This window comes from Apteryx rowi, unplaced genomic scaffold (genome assembly GCF_003343035.1).
Source record: "Apteryx rowi isolate R43461 unplaced genomic scaffold, aptRow1 scaffold_140, whole genome shotgun sequence".
Classification (NCBI taxonomy): Eukaryota; Metazoa; Chordata; class Aves; order Apterygiformes; family Apterygidae; genus Apteryx; species Apteryx rowi.
In genome coordinates, this window is record NW_020447642.1 from 1,809,908 (window position 1) to 1,832,007 (window position 22,100).

Here is a 22,100-nt window from a genome sequence, read left to right on the forward strand (position 1 = left end):
TTTCATTTCCAGAAACGATCCATACCTGCAGACTGTCTTTTCCCTTTTATTTAACAACAAAAAGGCTGATTATTTCACAATACATCTGTTATGACCTCTGCCTTTACTGACAGTATGTTAAAGTTCTCTGCGGTTTTTATAGGCTGCCATCAAAAAGAATTGCCTTACTCTCATGGAAATTACTTGGTGCCTTGCCTGCTCATAGACACTGCAGCTCTCTCTGAGAATTGATCCTTGCATATTTGTACTTCTTGCAGGTCTTAGATGCAGTATTCTGGTCAGAATCTAGTTCTGCTCTTTGAAAGAAATTAATTGAAGTTACATTAGGTCTTTATGTAATGGTTTGAGTTCCATGGCCAACTTCTCTACCTTTACAGCTTTGTGCTGCTGTCACTCTACTGATTCCTTTTTTGTTGGGACCATTTTTGCAGCATGCATCCTCCGTGTTGGTTTGTGTAAGGTACAGAAAGGCAGGTGAAATTACTGTTCTTTGAAAAAGCTGTAAAGAAATGCACAGCCCAGAAAACACTACCATGTCTGAGTTGCATTCCAGAAACTCTTATCTTGCACGTGCAAAATATTAGCCTTTTGGCAATATGAGGTGATGTTCCTCTGAAAGAGTCCCAGTGAAAACAGGTAATTAGTGTTATATCTATTCTAATAGGTTTTTCAAACGTCAGCTCTTTATCTGCTACTTAGATACTGCTACTACGCCGTTTTCTGTGTGGAAAGAAAAAAACAGCAAGAAATGAAAGTGTCTGACAGAAAAGTGAGAAAAAGCACTTTCTTCCATTTCTTAGTTTTAGAGAATAATTTTGTAAATTCATCCTTGCTTTTATTAAAAGACATAATATGTTCCCTTTTTTTAAGTCAAGGCCATTGCCATTTTTTGCGGGGGAGCAGCTGGATGATGAACTTTGTGGTTTGCTTGACTTACTGGAATTTTACTCACATTACATCTAATCAAGAACATTGAAAATTTTCACATCTGTTAGTAGGATAGAGGTGTTTAGCATCCATTGACATTACTAGAGCTTTGCATCTAAATCTGTAAGGAGTTTTGGAAGTCTTGAGAGAATACCTCTTCTCAGAGGAATGAATCTTTACAAATAATGTTTGCAAGCAGTCATCTGTTTTTTTTATTTTTTTCTGTCCAAGTTTGTTTACACAAAGTTTGGGGGAAAACCTGTGCTCGGAGCTGCTGCTAGCTGCACTCTCCAGTCGCAGAACGGCTGTAATAGCCTGCAACCAGCCTGAAGCTTGACAGGGCTCTGGGGACCAGCGGGTCCTTTGCCTGCCGGTTGCCTGTTTAGAGTGTGCTCCCAGAAACAGTTTTCACTTTGCCTTCTGTAAGGGGCCCAGCACTGAGGCCACAAAAAACTAGTAGTGATGTAATTTTTGTTGTTCCTTTTTTCTGTCGTATCAGCTGGCAGTCCACTGGGTGGAGCAGGAAGAAGATGTATAATGAGATGTACTGCAAGACTGAGCCTGAAGGCAGGCTTCTGTGTGAACTGCCTGGCAGAGCTTCAGTGCTCATTCTGAAGAAGAGCTGGAGCTGTGATGTGGTTGGGAGGAAGGGGAGCTGGGTCCTGGCAGAGCCCTTCTGTGCAATGTGAGAGCGCATATACTAAGAAGAAGTGCTGGCAAGGCAAGGGAGGAAGCAGCCAATCTCTTAACCTGTTGCAGTAAATACATCCTTGAACTACTTTTATAAATGCTTTTTCCCCACTCTATCACAATTCTAAAGAAATGCAGCAATTTCCTTGGCTTGTGTTTGGCCTTTCTTCTAGTTTTCTTTTATTTCCATAGCCAGAGCCTGATACATTGCTCCGCTGTAGAAGTACTGCACTCGGAGTAAGTGGCAGCACCATTCACTTCAGCAGAGCAAAACCTAATGGCAGCTGACAGAAGACATGAGCATGTGGCTCTGTGTGACAGAGAAGCAAGTGGGAAATGTGACATGACATAATAAGTGTAAAGCACATTAAAGAGGACATATATTTCTGTAATACTGGTTTACCTTTTATGTGACTTTGAATTGACATGCTTCTCTGCATGTCAGTATATGAACAGGTGAAAAATGTCACCTCTTTCCTATTCCTGCCCCTCTCCTCAAGCTCCTTCCTACATTGCCATGTCCATTTTTTCCCTGATCTTTCTTTCGCACTTTCCAGTAGATTTACTAAGCCCTTTGACCTAAGAGTTACACTTTTGCCTCTGTTTCAACTTGGGAAAAATGAGCACAAAAATAAGCTTTCATTAAGCTTGCTGTGCTGCAAAGCTAGCACGTGGCAATGGCTGTGCTGATAAAATGGGGACTGAGGTGGGAATACCGGATGTGGTGTTGTGTACTAAATCACAGTGTTTACAAGGCAAAAATATCCTCTTGGGCTGCATCCTCAGGGTAGGGACATAGCTGTGTTTTTCCCATTAACACTAATGGAAGTCAAGAGGCTGAACCACACACCACGCACGAGAATGTACCCCTCTATATTTCTGTCCTGCAAAGCCATCTTGCACATTTCCTCTCAGCTCGGCTGCTGTGCAGGAGGCGCTTGGAGCTGAGGGTTGTATGGGGTATCTCTCAGTTGCAAAGAAGTGTCAGTCCTTACATTTTGTGTTTTTTCTATTTCCCAACTTATGCGGTAGCTACTGGGCAGATTGCCCCAATGTGCATGCCACTTCCTAATGCCCTGAGAAACCTATGAGATGAAAGACTTGCTGAAATGTGTGAATTTTGTGGTATGGTTTCCATCTTGTTGGAAGACGGTTGAGCTGCTAGATAAGATCCAGTGAGAGACTTCCCATCTCCAGTGAAAATTAACTGAGCAGGGAGCTAGAACTGCTGGTCTCCTCTCAGTGTTATGTCAGAGACAGCTGGGAATCATACCTACTGTTCCTAATATGTCCGAATCATTCAGTACACTGTGTTTCTAGAATTCAAATGTGAAAAATCTGTGTGTTTGGGTAAAAGTTTGTGAACCACCGTGACAAAAGATAATTAATTTCAGCTGAATGGAAATTGGCCAGTATTGAAGATTTTGTGGATCAAAATGTAAACCCTTCCAGTAACCCATGCAACTGACTCTTGATGACAGTGGCTTTTTCCCTGCTGGCTTAAACAGTTATCTGACTCACACAGTGAGATAAAGGCATACCAATTCTATAGTTAAGCACACAGTCCTTCAGTTACTGCAGGGATGGTCCTCAATTCCAGCCTCTCGACACATTGTGTGTCTTATACCTTTCAAGAATGAGAGTTACAGGCTGCCTGACCTCGTTCCGAATGCGTATCAGCAGGTAGAGGTGTGAAACTGAAATAGGGTTAAAGAGCCCAATACTCTCCAGTAAACTAACCTGTTACCTCAGATTGTAAACTTGGGAAGCATTTGGAAGTTTGAAGGTCAGAAAAAATTTGTGGATAGGTTATCTTTAGCAACTCAAACTTTATCAAAATGGAAAAAAAATCAAAACACATTTTACAGAAGTTTGTAAATAGCGAGGTTAGTAAACAGTGAGTCCGATTCAAAGTACCGAGATGCAGCTGTGGCAGCTTTTAGTCAGGTAAATACCCCATTATATTTATCAGGGCTTTTTCACAGTCTGCCCAAAACTTTCCTTAAAAGAACTGCTGGTATTTATTATGTTTGATGCCAACAGCCCCTCAAGTACTTCCAGAGGAAAGTGACTTAAAACAGGACTGAATGTGTTTTAGTGTTCTTTGCTGAGAGTAGTGACAGCACGTGACAGCTGGCCTGCAGCGCTCGCTTGCCTGAAATGATTAAAGGGAACGCAACGGGTAAATAATCTCTCCCTGCATTACTTTCTTTTTTTCACTCTTTCAGCAACACGTGATACTTGCAGAAGGATGCCCATTTTAATTTGTATTTTGACAGCAGTATTGTTTTTCCTGTTATTTTCAGACCTTAACAAAGCAGTAAGAAAAATATTAAACACTTTGATTTAGCTTTTTGGAGAATAGGCTGCCAGAATACATATATGAGGCCTTTAGCTTTCTGCTGAAGCTATGTGCTATTTGGAAGAAGGTGCTACCTTGGAAAATAACTGTAGCTGATTGTCCCCTCACTGTCAGTTCTGAGAGTAAAGAGTACTTCCATCAAATTGATTTTTCTGGAAAAAAAGTGGCATGAAAGGAGAATGAAGCAGCCTTTTTTATTTAGTACCTATATAGGCTAGCTGTAATTGAGAGGGAAAGAAAAAATGTACTTGTCATTTGCTAACTCTTTCTCAGCAGCATTGATGAAAGATATCTTTAACAACTTACACAATAGAGGTGTTTTTTCCTTTTCTAGAAAGATTGGGTGTAAATATATCATGAATTTTTTTGCCTCTAGTTAGGTGCCTTCAGGCAAAAGAAATCTGCCAGGCTTGCAATGTATTACAGGCTTACTGATGTTTTCCTTTGACTTGCTACATCATCTCCTGGCTGCCTCAAGCAAACCTTTTCAAGGGACTCTCTATTCAGAACCTTTTTATGTGCCTTGCAAAGAGAAAGAGGGGGAGGCTGTTTAAATGATTTCACATAGGAGGAGCAGCAGTGTATCTCTGTATGCTTGCGGTTTGAAGTTTTTTTAGCAGTGATACAGGACCCTTCTCACCCCAGGTTAGCTGTAAACACTCCAGTAAATGCCAGGTGCAGCACAGAAGCCAAAGCTATGAATGTACTTCAGGATTATAATTGCTTTCCCCCGGCTTATACTACTATATCTGTATATCTAGGCTTTACTGTGATGTTTTAGTCCAGTTTCTTCTTGCAAGTGCTGTTCGGTTGGTTGGAAAGTCAGTGTAGCATTTAACCACCATCTCCTAACTTTGCTCAAAGTAGGACAAAGTGATGCAAGCCTTAAGAGCCTGCTGACAGTCTGCTTGTGGTAAAGCTGCGATTGGCACTCTGTCGAATTGCGCCAACAGCAGAAACACTGCGAAGAGAAACATTTGCCCAGGAGGGTAAGGCTGAATGTAGGCAAGATCCTATAGCATTTCCCTCATGTTGGCACACTAATGTGAGGAAACTAGCTTTTTATGGCTCCTGTTGTTTCTGTCTTGTTCAGATAAATAAATAAGAGCTTCCAAATCTGTTGCTTAAATAGGTTTTTATGAATGCTAGATACAAGCATGCATGCACACACACAAGTAGAGAAAAGAAATAAAATACCAGGCTGTGGGGAAATAATAAGGATGAATGCTTGAGCCTTGTAGAGCTGTACCACACTGTATGTCGCAGACTCTTACAGGAATCAATCCGGCAAAAAGCTGCCACCGACTGATACTGGTGTTCCTCTTATGAGAGAACAGGCAATGCTACAAACAAGATCGATATCACCCTGAGCAAGGCATCCGTGTACGTTGTGCCTAATGCCACTTAATGGAATAGGGGTTGCTAAAGCAGTGCAATTTAGAGACCTTCCAATACAGCCATTACATTCAAGGCAGAAATGGAGAATGTTTTTTACAGGCTTGTGTCATTTTTCAAACAAATTAGTCAATCAATTTTCCTCGTAAACAAAAGCACTGTTTCAGTTTAACTTTACAATTCCTCCTGCTCGACTGAAAACCTGCTAGTATTAGGCTTGCAAATGAAAAAGGTTTTAACCTTTTTTCCAAGAGTGGGTTCATCTGATGGCAGTACACACATAAAATAAAGTTCACCAAGTCTGGTGAAAATGGCAAGGCCTAATTTTGCAGCTGTTACAAAAATGGGAGTGAATGTCTGTGGGTCATCTCCCGTTCAAAGAGTGACCACTTCCTAGTAGCAAGGTGATGGAGAGAGCTGGGCCAGACTCCCCAGACTCAGATTTCTGTACCCACCACAGATTGCCCAATAGACCTCTTCTCTGTTCTGCAATACCAGCTTTCTACAGCCAGTTAATAAGGTAATTAGCCCTGTCAGTCAAAACCAAAAAAAGTCATTTTCAAAGGTTCGTGACTGGAAGGTTTTGGCAGGTGTGTATAACTATGCAAAAGCCAAGCTGCTGCCTGCAAAAGCCATGTTCTTTGAAGAGTGATATGTAGGTTGCAGAGTAACACCCTTCTGAAGCAGGAAATGACAGTTCTTTAGGCACTGCCGCTACTTCAGTTGTGCTTCTGTTGACAAAACCCTTATTAATCAGGACTGATCAATAGCGTGTAATGAAGATGTGGGGATGGAGCTATCTCTAAAGCTAGGAGCAAGGTGGTTGCCTCAGTGCAGCATTAGCATCACTGTCATGCTTTTGAAACCTCAGCTAGCTTCTCCACTTGCCCCTCTGCTGTGTGGACATAGCTGTACACACAGACCATGACCTTAGCCATCAGTTAGATGATCAGTTGTTGCCCACTTTCACTGTGCTGCTTGAGGAAAATACACAAGATAAAAATACAAGAGCTGAAATTCATTTGCCCAGGTAGCCACGGTGTTGGTGTTTATTGACTTTAAGGTGCATGACTGCACAGTTTAAATATTCCTCTAATGTAGATTTTGCACACATCCCAAATGTTCCTTCATGCAAGTGATTAAAACTAACATTGAAATTTTAGTTCTGCACACTCTTTTTTACCTGAAAGTGCAAATGATTTATTGTGAATTATGATAACCCTCTCACACTCTGTTGTGAAATTAAATGCACAGAAGTACAAAAGGATCATTAAGTCAGTATTTGTTCTATAAATCTATCTAAAAATAAGAGACATACAAACTGTAACAGACACACCTGTTTTCCCAGTTATTTTTCAAAGATTATTGTAGGATGTGAGACAGGTGTCCGGAGGGAAAGGAAAAGTTTGGTGAAGGCCAGACTTATCAGCAAATCCTGCTAGGCAAGTCTGTTTCCATATTAAAGGGAAATATTTCTTGTAAAATCAGCTGTTCTATTTGTGAAGAAGACTAAATATAATAGATTTGAAACACAGAAATATTTACATAAAAATATAGATCATTTATAATAATTTTAGCGTAAGTAGTGGTAAAGCATCTTGAGTTCTGTAGGACAGAGAAACTGGAGCTCATGGCAAATGACTCTTATGAAGTCCACTAATAAGGAAAGCCATGCACTCATCTGAATCATGAAGTCTTTTTATCTACTTTAGCTGAAGTGAAGGAAAGAAAATGTTTTTTCTTTTTCTCAGCATCCTGCCTTATCTTAATTTAAATCTTCACATAGACAAAATAGATCTAAATGTAAAGCTGGAAGAACACAGTCTCTTATTGTCATCAAAACATAGGTATGAGAATGAGATCTGTGGGTGAAAAGTTAAGAAGAATCAGTTCCAAATATGCTTATGGTTATGGGCATATGTCAAAAGTATCCTTAAACTCTCCTCGTACCTAAGATGACCACGAGCAGCTGGTGCACACTGTAGTAAGCCAAAGCTTCTTCCCATCTTTAACAGGTACGAGATGGCCTCCAGCAGATCTTAAAGCAAAGCACCTTCTCAGCTTCTGTCTGTGCTGCCCCCATACAGGGGCTCACTAAAAGCTACCATATGCATTATTTGCAGAATATTAAAGGTCTTTCTGTTGTATTCATTTACTTCGACCACAGACAACTGAGTACAAAAGTTCTGGTATGTAGATGCTAGTATTTTTATCTTGGATGCCTCTGTTGTTCCTTCTGTTATTAATTTGCTCCAAATAAAGATCTGTCCACACTGGGCAGCCCAATGACAAGTATTAGTTTACAAGTCATTTGAGGTGAACTTGTCTATTCCTGTTATATCCTACTCTATATTTACTGCAGTCTGTATTTACTCTGTATTTACTGCAGTCAGCCTCTCAAAAGGCAAATCATTGCAGCAATTAATTTTACTTCAGCTAATTTTTATTTTTAGGGAAGTGGAAGACTAAGCCTCAGTCAGAAAACACAGAAAACACATTGTCTGCAAAAAGAAATGGTGGGATCCTTGCTGGAGACATTCTAAAAATAGAACTTTTGAGCCAGAGCCTGGATTCTACCAAAGTAATTAGGAATGAAAATTCATTAGGGCTTTGTTCAGATTAATGATATTTCTGTTTAGGAAAGCAGCATGGCCCAGTGGAAGTGGCATTGAACTGAGACACAGCAAAACTTGCCATGCTACTCTTGGCTCTACCACTGTGCTGTCTGGCAGTCTCAGGAGAATCATTTTCCATTCTGGGACCTCGCATCAAAGCACTCCCACCTTTTCCAGAGACAAGATACAAACTCTAGTATGATGTCCGCTTCCCTATAACACTTATGCTATCTTTCAGATTTGTAACACCTATCTTGTCCTTTTAGGGTCTGTACTTCGTGACATTTCAAAACTAGGAATCATGAGGGAGGGTCTACAGACTAACTTAGGCTTCTGGCCGTTGCCCAGACATAGATATGTGGAACCATTTGAGATGTCTCAGGTTGTCCCACCTGGCCTTCAGCTGCTGCTTCAGGAGGGGGTAGGTCTCCCATTAGTCCTGGTATTTATCTGAAAGTCTTTTGAGGATATCTCAGATCCTCTATGGCATCTCAGATTTCACTAATCAACCAGGTCTGGGTGACTAAATCAAACTTTAGATGTCTGTTTTAAGGACACAGCCTTCTCACAAAGGCAGTGGAGGGAAGCTCCTAATGTATGCGCACTGGAGTGTCCTCCAAACAAATTTACTTCTCTCCCTTGACCGTGTAGGAAGTCCAGGCTCTTAGGCTTTTCCTTTCTCCTCCCAGTCAACTTAGCATTCCCTTTCTTTCTCCATTGGCCTTCACAGTATTGCAGCAGCAACTTATTGTCTTTAAAATCAAACAGCTGTGAATTACTTGAGCCACCATTCAGGTCATGTGACTTGTTGAACAAACATCTTTTTTCTTTGGATTTCAACTGCTAACCAGTATTACCTAGCTAAGGATCTGCTTTTGGAGCAGAGTCAGCTTTGTTCTTAGAGATGAAGTATTCATTGATATCGATGTTTGGAGAATGGAGCTGTTCATGCTTTCCTTTCCCTGCTGTGTAATCAAATATAAATACTATCAAAAACAGTACTCAAAGTTGATTACAGTTTTACATTCCTAATTTCTCCAGAAGTGCCCAGCCCTGGAAATTGCCTGATCAACTCCAAACACTAAGGGGAAGCAGAGAGAATGCCATACGTCCTTGGGAGGCACTTAACAGCATGCAGAATAAGGCCCTGTTTTGGCAAGTGATGAAATTACAATTTCCTTCAAGTTTACTAGCTACTTAATACCCCTTTATTAATCTTTAACACAAGTATAACCATTTCTTGCGAACAAGATAGAAAAGGGTGTTTTGTTTTGGTTTCTACCAGTTTGCAAGGAGAAATACAGTGACAGATCCTATAAAGTTATCTTCTCCTTTCCTTTCCTTCCTCTTCAAAAAAGCCATGGAGGTAAAACCCTTATTTTGTATTAAGGCAAGACTGCAGAGTTTTTAAGTTACAAAATGCCTTCGCTAGGATTACTTAAAGACCATAAGTCAGATGGCTCTTGATGGACCCTTTCACACTGCTCTGCCAGGGCACATTGGCTAGGTGCCCTTGGACTTGGTTGTGCTCTCTGCGCAGGCTGAGGCCTTCCCTACATGATAATATCCTCCGCTGGTGAATCAGGCTCAAATTCTGCTCAGATAGCCAAAATTGGACTAAAGAGGCTGGTCTTAAACCACAAGGATTATGATGAACATTCGCCTCATAGCAATAACAACTATTTTCTGTCTTCCGTGTAATCTGGGAGATGAGTGAATAATGAAAGGATTTGCAGTATCAATTATGCAAAGATTTCTCTGTTCAAATACAACAGCACTCCTAAAGGAATGAGTACATTTGTGATTACTTCATTGTAATTTTTTTGTCTTTGCTTGTTAAAAACTTAATGTGCTGGTACATGTAGTTCTCCAGTGAAAACTGTGCCCTAGATTCTAGCAGACAGAATAGCCTACAGCTATCTCAGACAGGAACTGTATGGAGGAACTGCCCCGTGATACGACATGATGGAAATGAATGAACACTCTTCACGAAAAGTAAAACTAGGCAAGGGCAGGACCAGCTCCTGTTGGCAGGGAACTCATGGCTGGCATCACTGCATTAGAGATCCTGCAGCATTCCCGAGTGCTGAAATCCACATGGATATATATTAAGCAACTTTGAAAATTATTAACTTGCTGTTTCTCTGATGCAAAGCTGCAAAAAACAGACCTCCAGAGGGATGTGCAATACATGTTGCTAAGGTTGTTCTTAAGGAGAATAGCTCAGATTTAATGTTGTTCTACAGCTTTTATAAAACCCTTCAAATATTCTTCTGGATTCAATTTAAAGTTGACCTGAACATAAAGGTGGTTATTTTGGCTTACAAAATATTTTGCCATGTTTTTTTTTTTTAATTGGAACATTCGAGCTTTTTTTTTTTCCCTCAACTATCAAAATAATTGGATTTCCTGTGGCACAGAAATAAGTCCGTCCCAATCCTTCCCCTCCCCAGTCAGTCCTACCAGAAATTTAACAATGAATTGTAATAAGATAAATATTTTTATATACATATATGTGTGTGTACAATGAAACATAATAATACTTTTAAATAACATATTCATGTGTGCACGCAAAGAAAAAAGAACAGGCTTGATTTTAAATTTACTGTGTTTGAACAGATATGTGCCTGATCCCTCCTTCACCTCTCGTAGGTGTTGAGCATGATTGATGTCTCAGAAAGACAAGTCTTTACTTCATAGGATCAGAATCACTCATAGCAAGACTTCCTTGCCCTGTGTAGTTACTGAGAACCTCAAACAAGTGTGGGAGACATCAGAGTTAGAAAGCATGTACTTAACAGTGCCATATCTCTGTGATAATCCAAAAAATCACAGTGTAACTAATTCTGATAAACACAAAACTAAGGTTGTGGAAAGCTTTCTAAATTTTATTTCAGAAATAATGATGACTATATGTGTGTATCTGATATGCTGCTAAACTGCTGAGATACAAAAGCTGCAAAATGGCACTTTGATTTAAAAGATAAGGTTTATTTGTTTCACAAAGCTCTTCACCTTTTTGCTTGTGCATAATTCCCACATGCATTCAGGTGATAAGATGGCATCAAAACATTGTCTTTCTGAAGACGATTCCAGGAGCCAGTAGCTGTGAGCTTTCTGTACCTTCTTAAAAACATCTTCGTAATAATGCTTTTAAAAGAGAAAATGTAGCATAGGTAGTGTGGGAGGAGTTAATATGTGTATTTCTTTCAGAAACTACAGGTTTTCTTTTAAATAAGAGAATACAAAGAGGAGGGGGGAAAGCATGTGGAGAGGCCAATGAAGCAGTACCCTTTCAAAAAACATTTTGGGCTGAAGTAAAAAAATGAATCACAACCCTGCTACAGTTGTGGATGCTAAAATAATGCAGGGATGAGACACAAGAACCTGAATGGATAAATTGAAGGCCACTGTTTAGCATTACTCAGATTGCTTCCTGTTCCTGTTTTAGAATGAAATTACATTACAAGACTTAGAGAGCTGACCTGTAAGTAATGATGGGAATGGAAGATAAAATCCTTCTTCGCAGGATATACCAGTATAGTCTGGTTTGCTAGGTAGATTCTTGTTTATTCCCATGAATGTATCATAAGGTAATGGGGTGTTAATGGCCATTTAAAAAGCAAAAATGAATATTTAATGAGGTTATCAAGATCAAGATAAAGGTCACAGTCTATTCGCATTCACACTAATTCCTGAGAATTACTGAGAGTAATTCCACTGGTGATCAAATTTGCCTGGCTGTACATAAAACCAGAAATCCATTCTTCCGTCATTTGGAGTAACAGTGTTTTTATTCATAGCATTTTTCTCCTGGGCCATTTGACTCTTGACCGAAGGTTGCAAAACAAGCAAGATGCGGGTAACAACTCTGAATCCATGAGATGGATTCCACCTAGTTCCTGTTGTTCAGTGTGCTTGGCATTGCGATCAAGCTGAGGGGCCAGATCTTATTCACACAGCTGAGAACTGAGGAGATGACTGCTGGCCCCTTAGGGGCACAGGCGCCTAGTCCTTTCTGGTACTGTGGCCCAAAGAGGCATCGACATTGTCTGTGGCTGCAGTGGCTCCGCTCCCGTGGGGACCATGGAAGTCTGCCTGGGGTTTTGACGCTTCGGGCCAGCCCTGTTAGTGCTAGTTCACCTCAACACTTAGCGGTGAATTTTTAGCTCGGTGGCTCAAATCTCTGCTCTGGCTTTATTTCTCTCTTCCCCCATCATGTAATTCCAGATTTTGATTTAATTTTTAATAAACTCAGTTTAGTCTATAATTTAGTAGGTTTTATAGCATTATGTAAATGCTGCTCATTTTTCTTTAGTAGTTAGTCTGATTTTTTTTTAACTTCCTAATATTTTGCATTGATGGTGAACAGATTTGTTACGTACACATTTACTCTGTCAAAACTTGGAGGCAATAGTCTACTTTCCTTGCTACTCAGTTAGTTATTACACCGAATGGGTTTAAGCTGTGATTTGAAAGCTGCTACCTAAGAGGGCAGTAGTTACTAGGTAGTTCCTGTTCGCAGTCATGAATACTTGGCATTATGATGCATGGATTGCAAAGACAAAAATGGATTCTCTTACTTGTAGAAACAGATGAAGGTGTCTGTAAATGAACAATATTTCTACTGGAATTTTTCTGCCAAAAAATTGTATGGTTCGTTGACTTCCTAGTTAGTGACTAGGAAGTGACAAGGAAGACTTGGTTTGTCCATTTTATTTCTAAAGATGAATGTTGATTTCTCAACAGAAAACAGACTTTACAGAAAGAGCCATTAAATCTGTTGTCACTGCAAAATTTCTTACTGTGGCTACTCCAGGACTGGAGTACTCACTCCAGTGAGTGAGAGTTATTCATTCTCACTCCAGGTACCTCAGAGATACCCTTCATCCTATTGACATACAATCTGAAATCTGTTTTATTAAGTAGAATCTAACTTTGCACTGAAGTAATGTTTTTATTTAACTTATTTTTTCATATTATTTCAATTTCTTTCTGTAAAATCGTACTGGTGTTTCAGACTGTTCTTCAGACTCTGAGCATGATTAACTACCAGAAATGCAGATGCTCTACCTGACCCTGCAAAAGACTTACAATGTTGACTGAAGAAGCTGTACAGGAGGCTAAAAACAGAACTATAGGACTTGTATCCAGTGATATCATAGTGTCCAATATAAACACTAGTCTAAATGTGTGTTACTAAAGTTATTAGGTATCCAGGCTCAATCTATTGCAATATCCACGATACTCGCCTTGTGCCTCCACCGGCCCTGCTTAGAACCACTAGGCTTTGCCCACTGTGTCTTACCCGAGCTAAGTCTGCTGCTCCATCCTGTGGTGGAGAGGCCAGCAGTGGGAAGCAAGCTGAATGGGAATCCTTGAGCTGATGGTGTTTCCCTTCCTCCTCCATGGTTTGCTTGAGTGGAGCAGAGCTGTGGCATAATGTGCTCAGTAAAGAGGAGGAAACAGATCTTGGGAAGAATCTGGGCTTAAGTAAGGGATCTGTACTCAGCCAATCGGAGTGAAAAGGGCATCCCAGCACTGTTTTGTTCTGCAGTTTCCCTATGAACAGTTTTGGTCTTTCCGGTGATATCAGGTTGGGTGGGCTAACAGAAGGCTAGTGAGAGCGAGAGGCTGCTTCTGCCTAGGTCCCTATCCTTCCCCTTCACCTATAAGGTCTGATCATCTTACCAGACTGAAGGGTGCTGTGGTTGCAATAACTGTTCTGCTTTTCGTAAGAATTTCATTTAATATCAGTGTGACCTACCCATTAGTGCATTTATAAGGAGAATTGGCCAGTGAAGAAGTTAATCACTTTAAGCAGGACTTACGCAGAATTCAGGTGTCCATATTACAATGAATCCCTCTCCAAAACAAAGCAGAGTTTCTGCAAGAATTCCCTTGCAGTTACCAGAACTGTCTCCTGTGAGAAACACCACGGCCATCACACACCTAAGCCCAGCTGAGCTCTAGATGCTGGTTTTCCTCTGAGTTCCCTAAATCCAGGCAGGGATGACAATTAGTAGAAATGTCTAGACTGTGTATAGTGCATGCTGAACAGGAGTGAGAGTACCTACAAAATGCAGATGGGGATATTTCTTTTAATGTACACCTAACATGGGAGGGCTGGTAGCCACTTTCTGTTTAGTAGCTGTGTGGTTCTGGCAGTGTGTGGGAAGTGAGAAACATGCTTTTAAATCTACAGGTTTAGATAATAAAAGCTGTGCCTCTCTGAAACTGAATTCTGTGGTGTAGAGGGAATACGCAAGAGGGAACATGATGTTGTAGCCAACAGGACAGTCATGTGGGAAGGCAGGAGCCTGGGTGTCTGGCTTACTGCAATACTGGATCTACATTTTAGCCAATATTTAGTGTGAAATACAGTATTTTGAAACAGGAAATTGAACTCAGACTTTCTTTGGATGTGAGCACTCCAAGCCTTCAGGAGCAATAAACAGACCTTTTTCCAGCACAGCCTAGCAGCCTTAGGAAGCACCTGGGATGGGGGAAAAGTGGACTAGAGCTTCCTCAAGATGAGAAAATGATTACTCCCACATGTCTCCTTTTCTGGAGGAGTGCTCCTAATTACTGATTTCTACAGAAGATTTAGGTGCCAGCACCTAGCTGTGCAATAAAAAAACAAAAGTGAGCCCTACTCATTGCTCTGAAACTGAGGCTGCTGGTATTTACCCTTAAGAGAGCTTCACTTAAGGGAACTGTTGTACCTGACATGGCTCTGACCTCTACCGTGGGAATCAGGAACTAGCAGTAAGCTGCTGTAATCTAACATTGAGGTATCTAAGACCTCTGCTGGTTTGGTGACACAGCACAGTTGCTGCCTCTGCAAGTCTCTACTGGAAGGACCTGAGGACCACTTTTCTCTGACAAACCTTTTGAGGAGACTAATATGACTTACATTTCTTTCCAACAAGAGAAGCCAACTCCTAGCAATTTTCAGGCAAATTCCTTTATCCAAGGACCACATTAAGTCACAGTCTATCAAGACTCTTCTACACAATAAGACCTAGTTTCCTTTTCATGTTCTTTAGTGAAGGTGAGGTACTGACTCATTTGATTAGCTGTGTGGTTGTAAAGTTCTGCCTTACTCTGTAAAAGTCTCATCACAAGATCTTCCTTTGATAATGAGCAAATAATTGCACTTCCCAGCTGCCTAAGAACAATTTCACATTTCAAATTAATATACTAAACCTTTCTGTTTCTACTCACCTTCTCAGTTTTACTGGAAAGGAAATATTAAACAGAACTGGCCAAAATGGGATCCTTTCAATGCCTAAAGTAATGCTAGCTCACCTCCACGCTGCCAGTTATTAGACCTCCTCTTTCTGTCACTCTTCCTGTTCTTCCTCTGTTTGCACAAGACAAATTAATAGTCCAGGAGGAGGATATTGGAGGTTCTGCTTCAGCAGATGAGTGGAGGGTGTCCTCCGGTAACACACATGGGCAAGACTGGTTCTTTTGGAAGCTGGGGGTTTCTGCGCTTTGTCTGTTGGTTGCAGGTAGATTAATCACAACTCTCAAAATGAAGAGGAATATCCTGCTCTCCTAGACAGTTGTCTCCATCCCTCATTTTAGCCCTCCCTTGCATTGGGCAGGAAGAAATGTGAGTGCTATCCAAACTCTTCAAATCCCTCAAATTCACACATCCTGATAAATCGTCTGTCTTTCTTCATCTGGTTACTCTACCCATATCACATTTTGTCATTTTTTTCACCTCACTTATTGATTGCTATAATATTGTTTCTTATTCCCTAATCTTCCAGAAAGTTAGATTGTACTAAGCTGGGGAGAGTGATGGGGGGGGGGGGCGGAATGACATTTCGGCTGGTGAGTTGCCCTTCTAGACAGCAGCAGCAGGAGGTGGGGAAGCCAGCGGTGAAGTAAGTCAGCACCTAAGCTGAAGAGGGAACTGCAGCACAATAGGAGTAAGCTGGCACATCACATCATAATGTAATCTGGAGATACTTGAGGCAGACTTAAAAGACCATCAGTGGTCCTGAGAAAGCAGCATAGCAACAGCAACACAGAAGTCTCTACCGGATGATTCACCTTGCTATTTGACAACTTTTCATTATCCTCAGTGCACACTTCTCTCTAGTGTCTGTGTGGGTGCAGAGCTGGATTCTGCAGCTTTTCTTAATTTCAGTAGTCTTCTCTGATGTACATTTACCTCTAAACTAGTCTAGTCCTTCCTTGTGAACTGGCCTGTCCCAGAGTCAGCACTTCCACTGCCTGTCAAGGAGTTTGCCTTGGGCAGAGCTGCCGTTCATTTTAATAGTGTTTTTAGTGAATGAGCACCAGTTCTGAAATGCTAATCCCTGCCCTTCTCAGTGAGCAGCCAAAGCCCAACTGTAGCAAAGCTGATGAGGATGGAGCAATAGAAGAGCCCTGCAGTGAAAGTCTCCAGAACTGGAGTACTGTGTTTCTTTGCTCTAGGTATCTACTTCTGCCATCGCTTTTGTTTTGTCCAACACAAGTCATTGAATGGATGACCTCCGCAGGTAAAAATGTGAGCCTTTATAGCTTGAGATAAGGAGTCAGGAGCTATCCTGCAGCATTACGGAAGGGAACATGTAACGACTTACTACAGAGTTAGCCACCACTGTCTTTGTAGTAGCAAACTATTTCTTCCGTTCTCCACACAGGCACTCACAGTGATTTCTTTGTGTAATGTCTTTATTTATTTACAGCGTTTGGAACAATTTCTTTGCAGCTGCTAAAAATTCGTAGTTTGAGCATGACCTTCAGTACAGCACAGCTCTAACTGAATTTTCTTTTCCTACCTTCAAATTTGTGAACATTTCTCTACTGATAAATTGTTTTGTTCCATAAAAAGTCCCATATGGGCTTCTAGAACCACTGTGAAATACAGAGTGGGAGTAGGATTCTAGATGGTTCCTGTAGCCATCAGGATAGTAGCATTGTAAATCTTTGCTATGGATTTCCAACTGATATCATTTAACAAGCATATTTTTCACCACAAAATAAAGATACAAAAGAGTTTCACAGATAATAGCTAACAAATTGTTTTGGAAAGTTTAGCTGGGTATCTAAGCCATCAAACTTTAGGCACCTAATTTAGTTAAGATTAATTAAGACAGACTGCCCAAGGGAGACAGATGCTGTCAGACTAGGGTCCTGTTTTCACCTGTGCTCTGGTATGATTTCTCGCCTTTTGCTATCTATATGAGAAGCCTTGGGAGACCAGTATCCTGATCTAAATTAAGCGAAGTGAAAACACTTTCAGAGGAGCCAGCTCATAGCAGCTATCTCATTGTAGACTGGCTGCAATGAAATTTTAAGACTGCAGACATATTATAATGAAGTGTCTGTGTCCATAAGCTATAGCTGAGTCACAGTTGCTTGGGACTTTGCTTTTTATCATACAGTTTTCATTGCAAAACACATCTTTCTACCCTTTAGAACGTCATAATGTTAATTTAAATACCAGTTTTCTAAAATATTCCAAAGAAAAGTCTACAACAGTAAAATCAGCTAACAAACTAAGCATAATTGGCTTGTTTATAATGAATTCCGGCTTCAAAAATTAACATTAGATAATGGTCATTCTTTTTCTTTCCAGCGCTCAGGTGGTGCCTTAGCTATTCCTCTGTGTGCATTTCAAGGAACTGTATCTCTTCAGGCTCCCACAGGAAAAACCCTCTCTTTATCTACATATGAGGTAAGCACTGAGGGGCAAAAAATAACACCCACGTCCAAGAAAATTGAAGTATATCGATCTAAGAGTGTTGGTCACGAGCCAAACCCAGAGGAGCCTCCTAATACGTTTGCTGACACAAGTGTTAAAATTCATTTAGAGGTTCTTGAAATTTGTGACAATGAAGAGGCCCTGGATACTGTGTCAATCATCAGTAATATCAGCCAGTCCTCCACACAGGTAAGGTCTCCGTCCTTACGTTATTCACGGAAAGAAAACAGGTTTGTTTCATGTGATTTAGGGGAAACTGCCTCCTACTCACTCTTCATACCATCAAACAATCCTGACAGCGATATTAACATATCAATTCCAGACACTGTCGAAGCTCATCGGCAAAATAGTAAAAAGCAACATATGGAAAGAGATGGTTATCAGGAAGAAATACAAATGTTGAATAAAGCATACAGAAAATGTGAAGAAGATGGCAAGAACAATTAAAAGACATTTAATCTAGACATTTTAACTGATTTGACAGACACTGCTCCTCTTGACTCAAGTTGTCCTAGAAAATACAATGACAACTGTTTTTTCCTAATATATAAATTACTTTTGTGTGGGTCCACTATTAAATAGATCAAAACTTTTAATTGCATATAGATGGGAAAACAGAAATACTTAAGTGCTTTACAGCTTTGCATAGTGAATTTCAAGTTATTTATATATCTATTTATTTGAGGAACACTCATGTCTAAAAAGAATTATAAATAAAGTCTTAGAAAACTGCTTTGGTTGCTTGTTGGCACTGGGTGGCCTGTCCATGGGAACCTGCGGAAAATAAGGGAAAAACTCCACCCAAGTGAAGTTTTAACAGTTTTGACTGACTGTTGCAATTCTTCTCTTACTGCTGTGCAAGACTTGAAACATTTATCTGCAAAAATGTAGCAAAGCTTAAGATTAACTCATTTATTTGACTAAGCAAAGGATTAAAAGACAACTAAGTGATTTAGGTTTATACTGTTCTATATGTGATTGATATGTAACACCTATGTAACTGGCCACTGTTAGATCTTTGAATACGGATGGCTGAAATGTAAGCATGCACGTTCTGTAAATACGTCATCATGAAACTTAACAGTGTTCTCATGGCTTGACATTTCTTTGGTCAAGCGTGTAAGATGTTGGTTAATTTTATGCCAGTGACTCTAAAGAGTACTCTTTTTTGCCTCCATGATGTCTTACCAAGTTAAGAGGTTTCCCAACCTTACAGAATATTTGCACTCAATCCAAGTAAAGGTAACATTTGAAATGTCTGGAAGAGCTAGAACATCAAAACTAATTTGAATAATTTTTCATGTTTAAAGATTCTCAGACAAGAGGCATCCCTAAGCAAGAAATAGTGATTTGCAATGTGGTCTTCCTCTTCAAGGCCCATTTGAAACTAGTACTTTCCACAGCACAGCCGTGGGAATGGGCCTAGCTTGCAGACTGCTGCAGAAGTCCCAGTGGCTCACAGCAAGGACACTAGCATTGTTCCTGCCTTACATCTTTCATCAATAAACCTCTCATCACTCTTCTTTGGACAGACCCTCATGCTTTAGAGCTGAGATAGTCAGGAGCCTGTGGTTACAACTGATTTGTGACTTCTAGGAGGGGGGGGAGGGAGCTCTTCACAGTGGCCCATCTTAGAGATCTAACTTAGATGTCAACCTCCAGAGAGTGAGGCAGATAGGTTCCTGCCCTGAATCACCCTCAGGAGCAGCCTGTCTCTCTACTGACTTATAGGAAGCCTAAAACTAAGCGTAAAACCAACCTAAAACTAGTGAATGCCCTATTTTGTGTCAAATTCAGATAAGAAGTGGCCAAAACAGTCAATAGAGACCTCAAATCTTACATGAAATATGTTGCAAATGTTTGAAATACTAATGTGTTTTGACTGAGAGCTCCTCTTCTGAGGTTTTGTCTTTCATTTCAGTTAAACGGAGGTAAATAGAGTCCCAAGACTTTCAGCTGTTTGACTAAAAGTCACACTACTTTTTAACGGATAGGTTTAATTTTCAGTGGTATGTGTGACGACATAATCATTTATGTGTCTGCAGTCATCCTGTTTTCCACTCAGTAGAAACAGGCAAGGGAAAATAAGCCAAGCCCTGTTCAGGATTCCTGTATGTATTACAAACAAAGCAAAGGGGCCAACCGCTGCTGCACCTCTGCAGTTGACATTCAGTATGAAGGCATGACAACAAGCTGCCGCCTTGCCTTCTCCCTTCAGCAGCCTGTATTGGGCATGACGTCACTGAGTCGCTGGCGTTACGGTGACGGCGATGTGGATGTGAAGAGAATCAGGGTCAAAGGCTGCAGGTTGCTGTGGCAGAGACGGATCACGGCAAATTGTGCTTTTCACGTGCTACCTTTGCAAGCTGAAAACAAGGGTACTTTTAAGATTCCCTCAAGGCTCTTAGCACCACTAAGATGCTACGTTATATTTCAAGTTTAACAGGAAACTACAGTAGAAGGACTGAGTAATCCATGCTAAGTCTATAGAATAAGTCTATATCTGTATGTACAAAGCAGAGAGGCATTGTGCTCTCTCTGAAGATACTGTGTTTCTTTGCCTTCTATAGAAGGAACACAAAAAGTTGATTTATAGCAACAGACACACTTCATCACAGCATCATGGCTTTAAAATTTTGTCAGGTGCTTCTTTTTCTTCCTGAGAAGTGATGGGGACTATGCTGACAAGAAGATTAATTGCTGATGTGCTAATCTCAGATGGGTATATTTAGAAAGGGTTAAAATTTGGAGGTATTAAAATTCTGCATAGATGTGACCCTGAGCTTGACCTAATCATAGAATATTGTCCTGCTGCTGTAATAAAAATTACATTTTCTTTAATGAATCTGTAAATTTGCTAATGTACAAATGTCTGATTATTTTATGTTTTGCTCTAAAATGACTCACATAATTAAACATTTTAAAATGTCTGAAAACCCAAATCGTAATTATTCAGTAGATACCAGTTCCTTGCACAAAGCACCAGAAAACTAGCTGCATACTCTCATAGTTTATGTATTCATGTACACTATTATGGTGTCCTCATTTATCATTTCTGGAAATATAATTGAACTTTTTTTAAAAACAACTCTTTTACAATAATTTGTCAGGAAAACATTTTTCTTCCTCTTCTGTTGTTTTTCTCCTGTCTGACCTTTTTATGTATTTCAGAGACAGCTTGACATTTGAGGGCAAAGTGTTTGTCAGTGACCATTTGAAGGTGACTTGAAAGAGAGCTCCTCTCTGTTCAGGCACCACAGGGATTGAACGAAAAAAAATCCCTTGGAAAATATGACCTGAATCTGCACCAGGCCTTCTCCTGCTGTTAGGACTTGGACTACTGAATAATGCAAAGGATACAAAATAAGAAACTGGGAAATGATTTTTGAGATGATCTTTGGTAAACAGTATATCCAGTGGGTCAAAGTTTCCTTTTGGTGGCACTCATGTATACTGAGAATAACGTTGCATTAACAGAGTTACCAGAAAAATAAATGTTATAAGCAGGGCCAGGCCCAAGAGTCACAGATGCCTCGAAGGACTATGCTTCTTGAAATAACAGATGTAGCCAAGTACTGAAATGTAATCTTCCTATAATAATCTTGATAGAAAATACATCTTGCAACATCATATTATTTTAAAATGCAGTGATTTCATACAAAATAATAATTAAATGTTACTTGTGCATTATTTTACCTTTATAGATTTGGGGTTGATGCATAGATTCTGGAACATGATTTCATTTCCTGGTATGTATCACTATAATGATTTAAAAAATTAGTGTTTTAAGTATTATGTTTCTCTGTCATAATGTGTTTTATAGATTTAGATAATTGTCTCAGGGCAGAATAAAATCTGCTTTTCTAGACTTGAGCTACAGCTACTATATGTATTACAATTCCCATATATGTACGCTCCTGTATGTTGTATATTCCTGTGTGTTTTATAAAACAATCTAATAAGATACTCAGTCCTTACACAAATAATCTTTACTCACAGAGAAAGTCCTATTGACTGCAGCACTGTTATTTTGCAATAGCAAGATTCACTCAGGGGGTTGAGAGCCTTTAACATTGGATCCTCTTCCGTTGTGTCATCTCATTCTCAGTGTTTACCTGTCAGTAGTTTCTTATTTCTTCATTAAGAGTTTGACTTCATTAGGAATCTCACTTCAGAATGCCGGAAGGAAGACACTATCTTTTGTCCTTTTTGAGAACATGCTGCTACATAGGTAAACCATTGTGTACAGATTCATTACTTTACATCATGAAAATGAGCTACTGAAGTGGATGAAAATGAATGTGAACAGTGGTTAAAAGTTAGAAAGGCCCAGTAATTTTCAAGATTATTTCAAGAAATACATCATGTCATGCATATTAGAAAA

The 22,100-nt window shown here is 40.0% G+C and overlaps 1 protein-coding gene across 1 annotated transcript in view; it reads left to right on the forward strand.

Moving 5' to 3' along the window:
* Positions 1-18,163, forward strand: part of GPR149 (G protein-coupled receptor 149) — a 30,012-nt gene extending 11,849 nt beyond the window's left edge. Inside the window, exon 4 of the mRNA XM_026057800.1 lies at positions 17,591-18,163. Coding sequence (XP_025913585.1) covers positions 17,591-18,163 — 573 coding nt within the window. The remainder of the gene's footprint in view (positions 1-17,590) is intronic.
* The last annotated feature ends 3,937 nt before the right edge of the window (positions 18,164-22,100 follow it).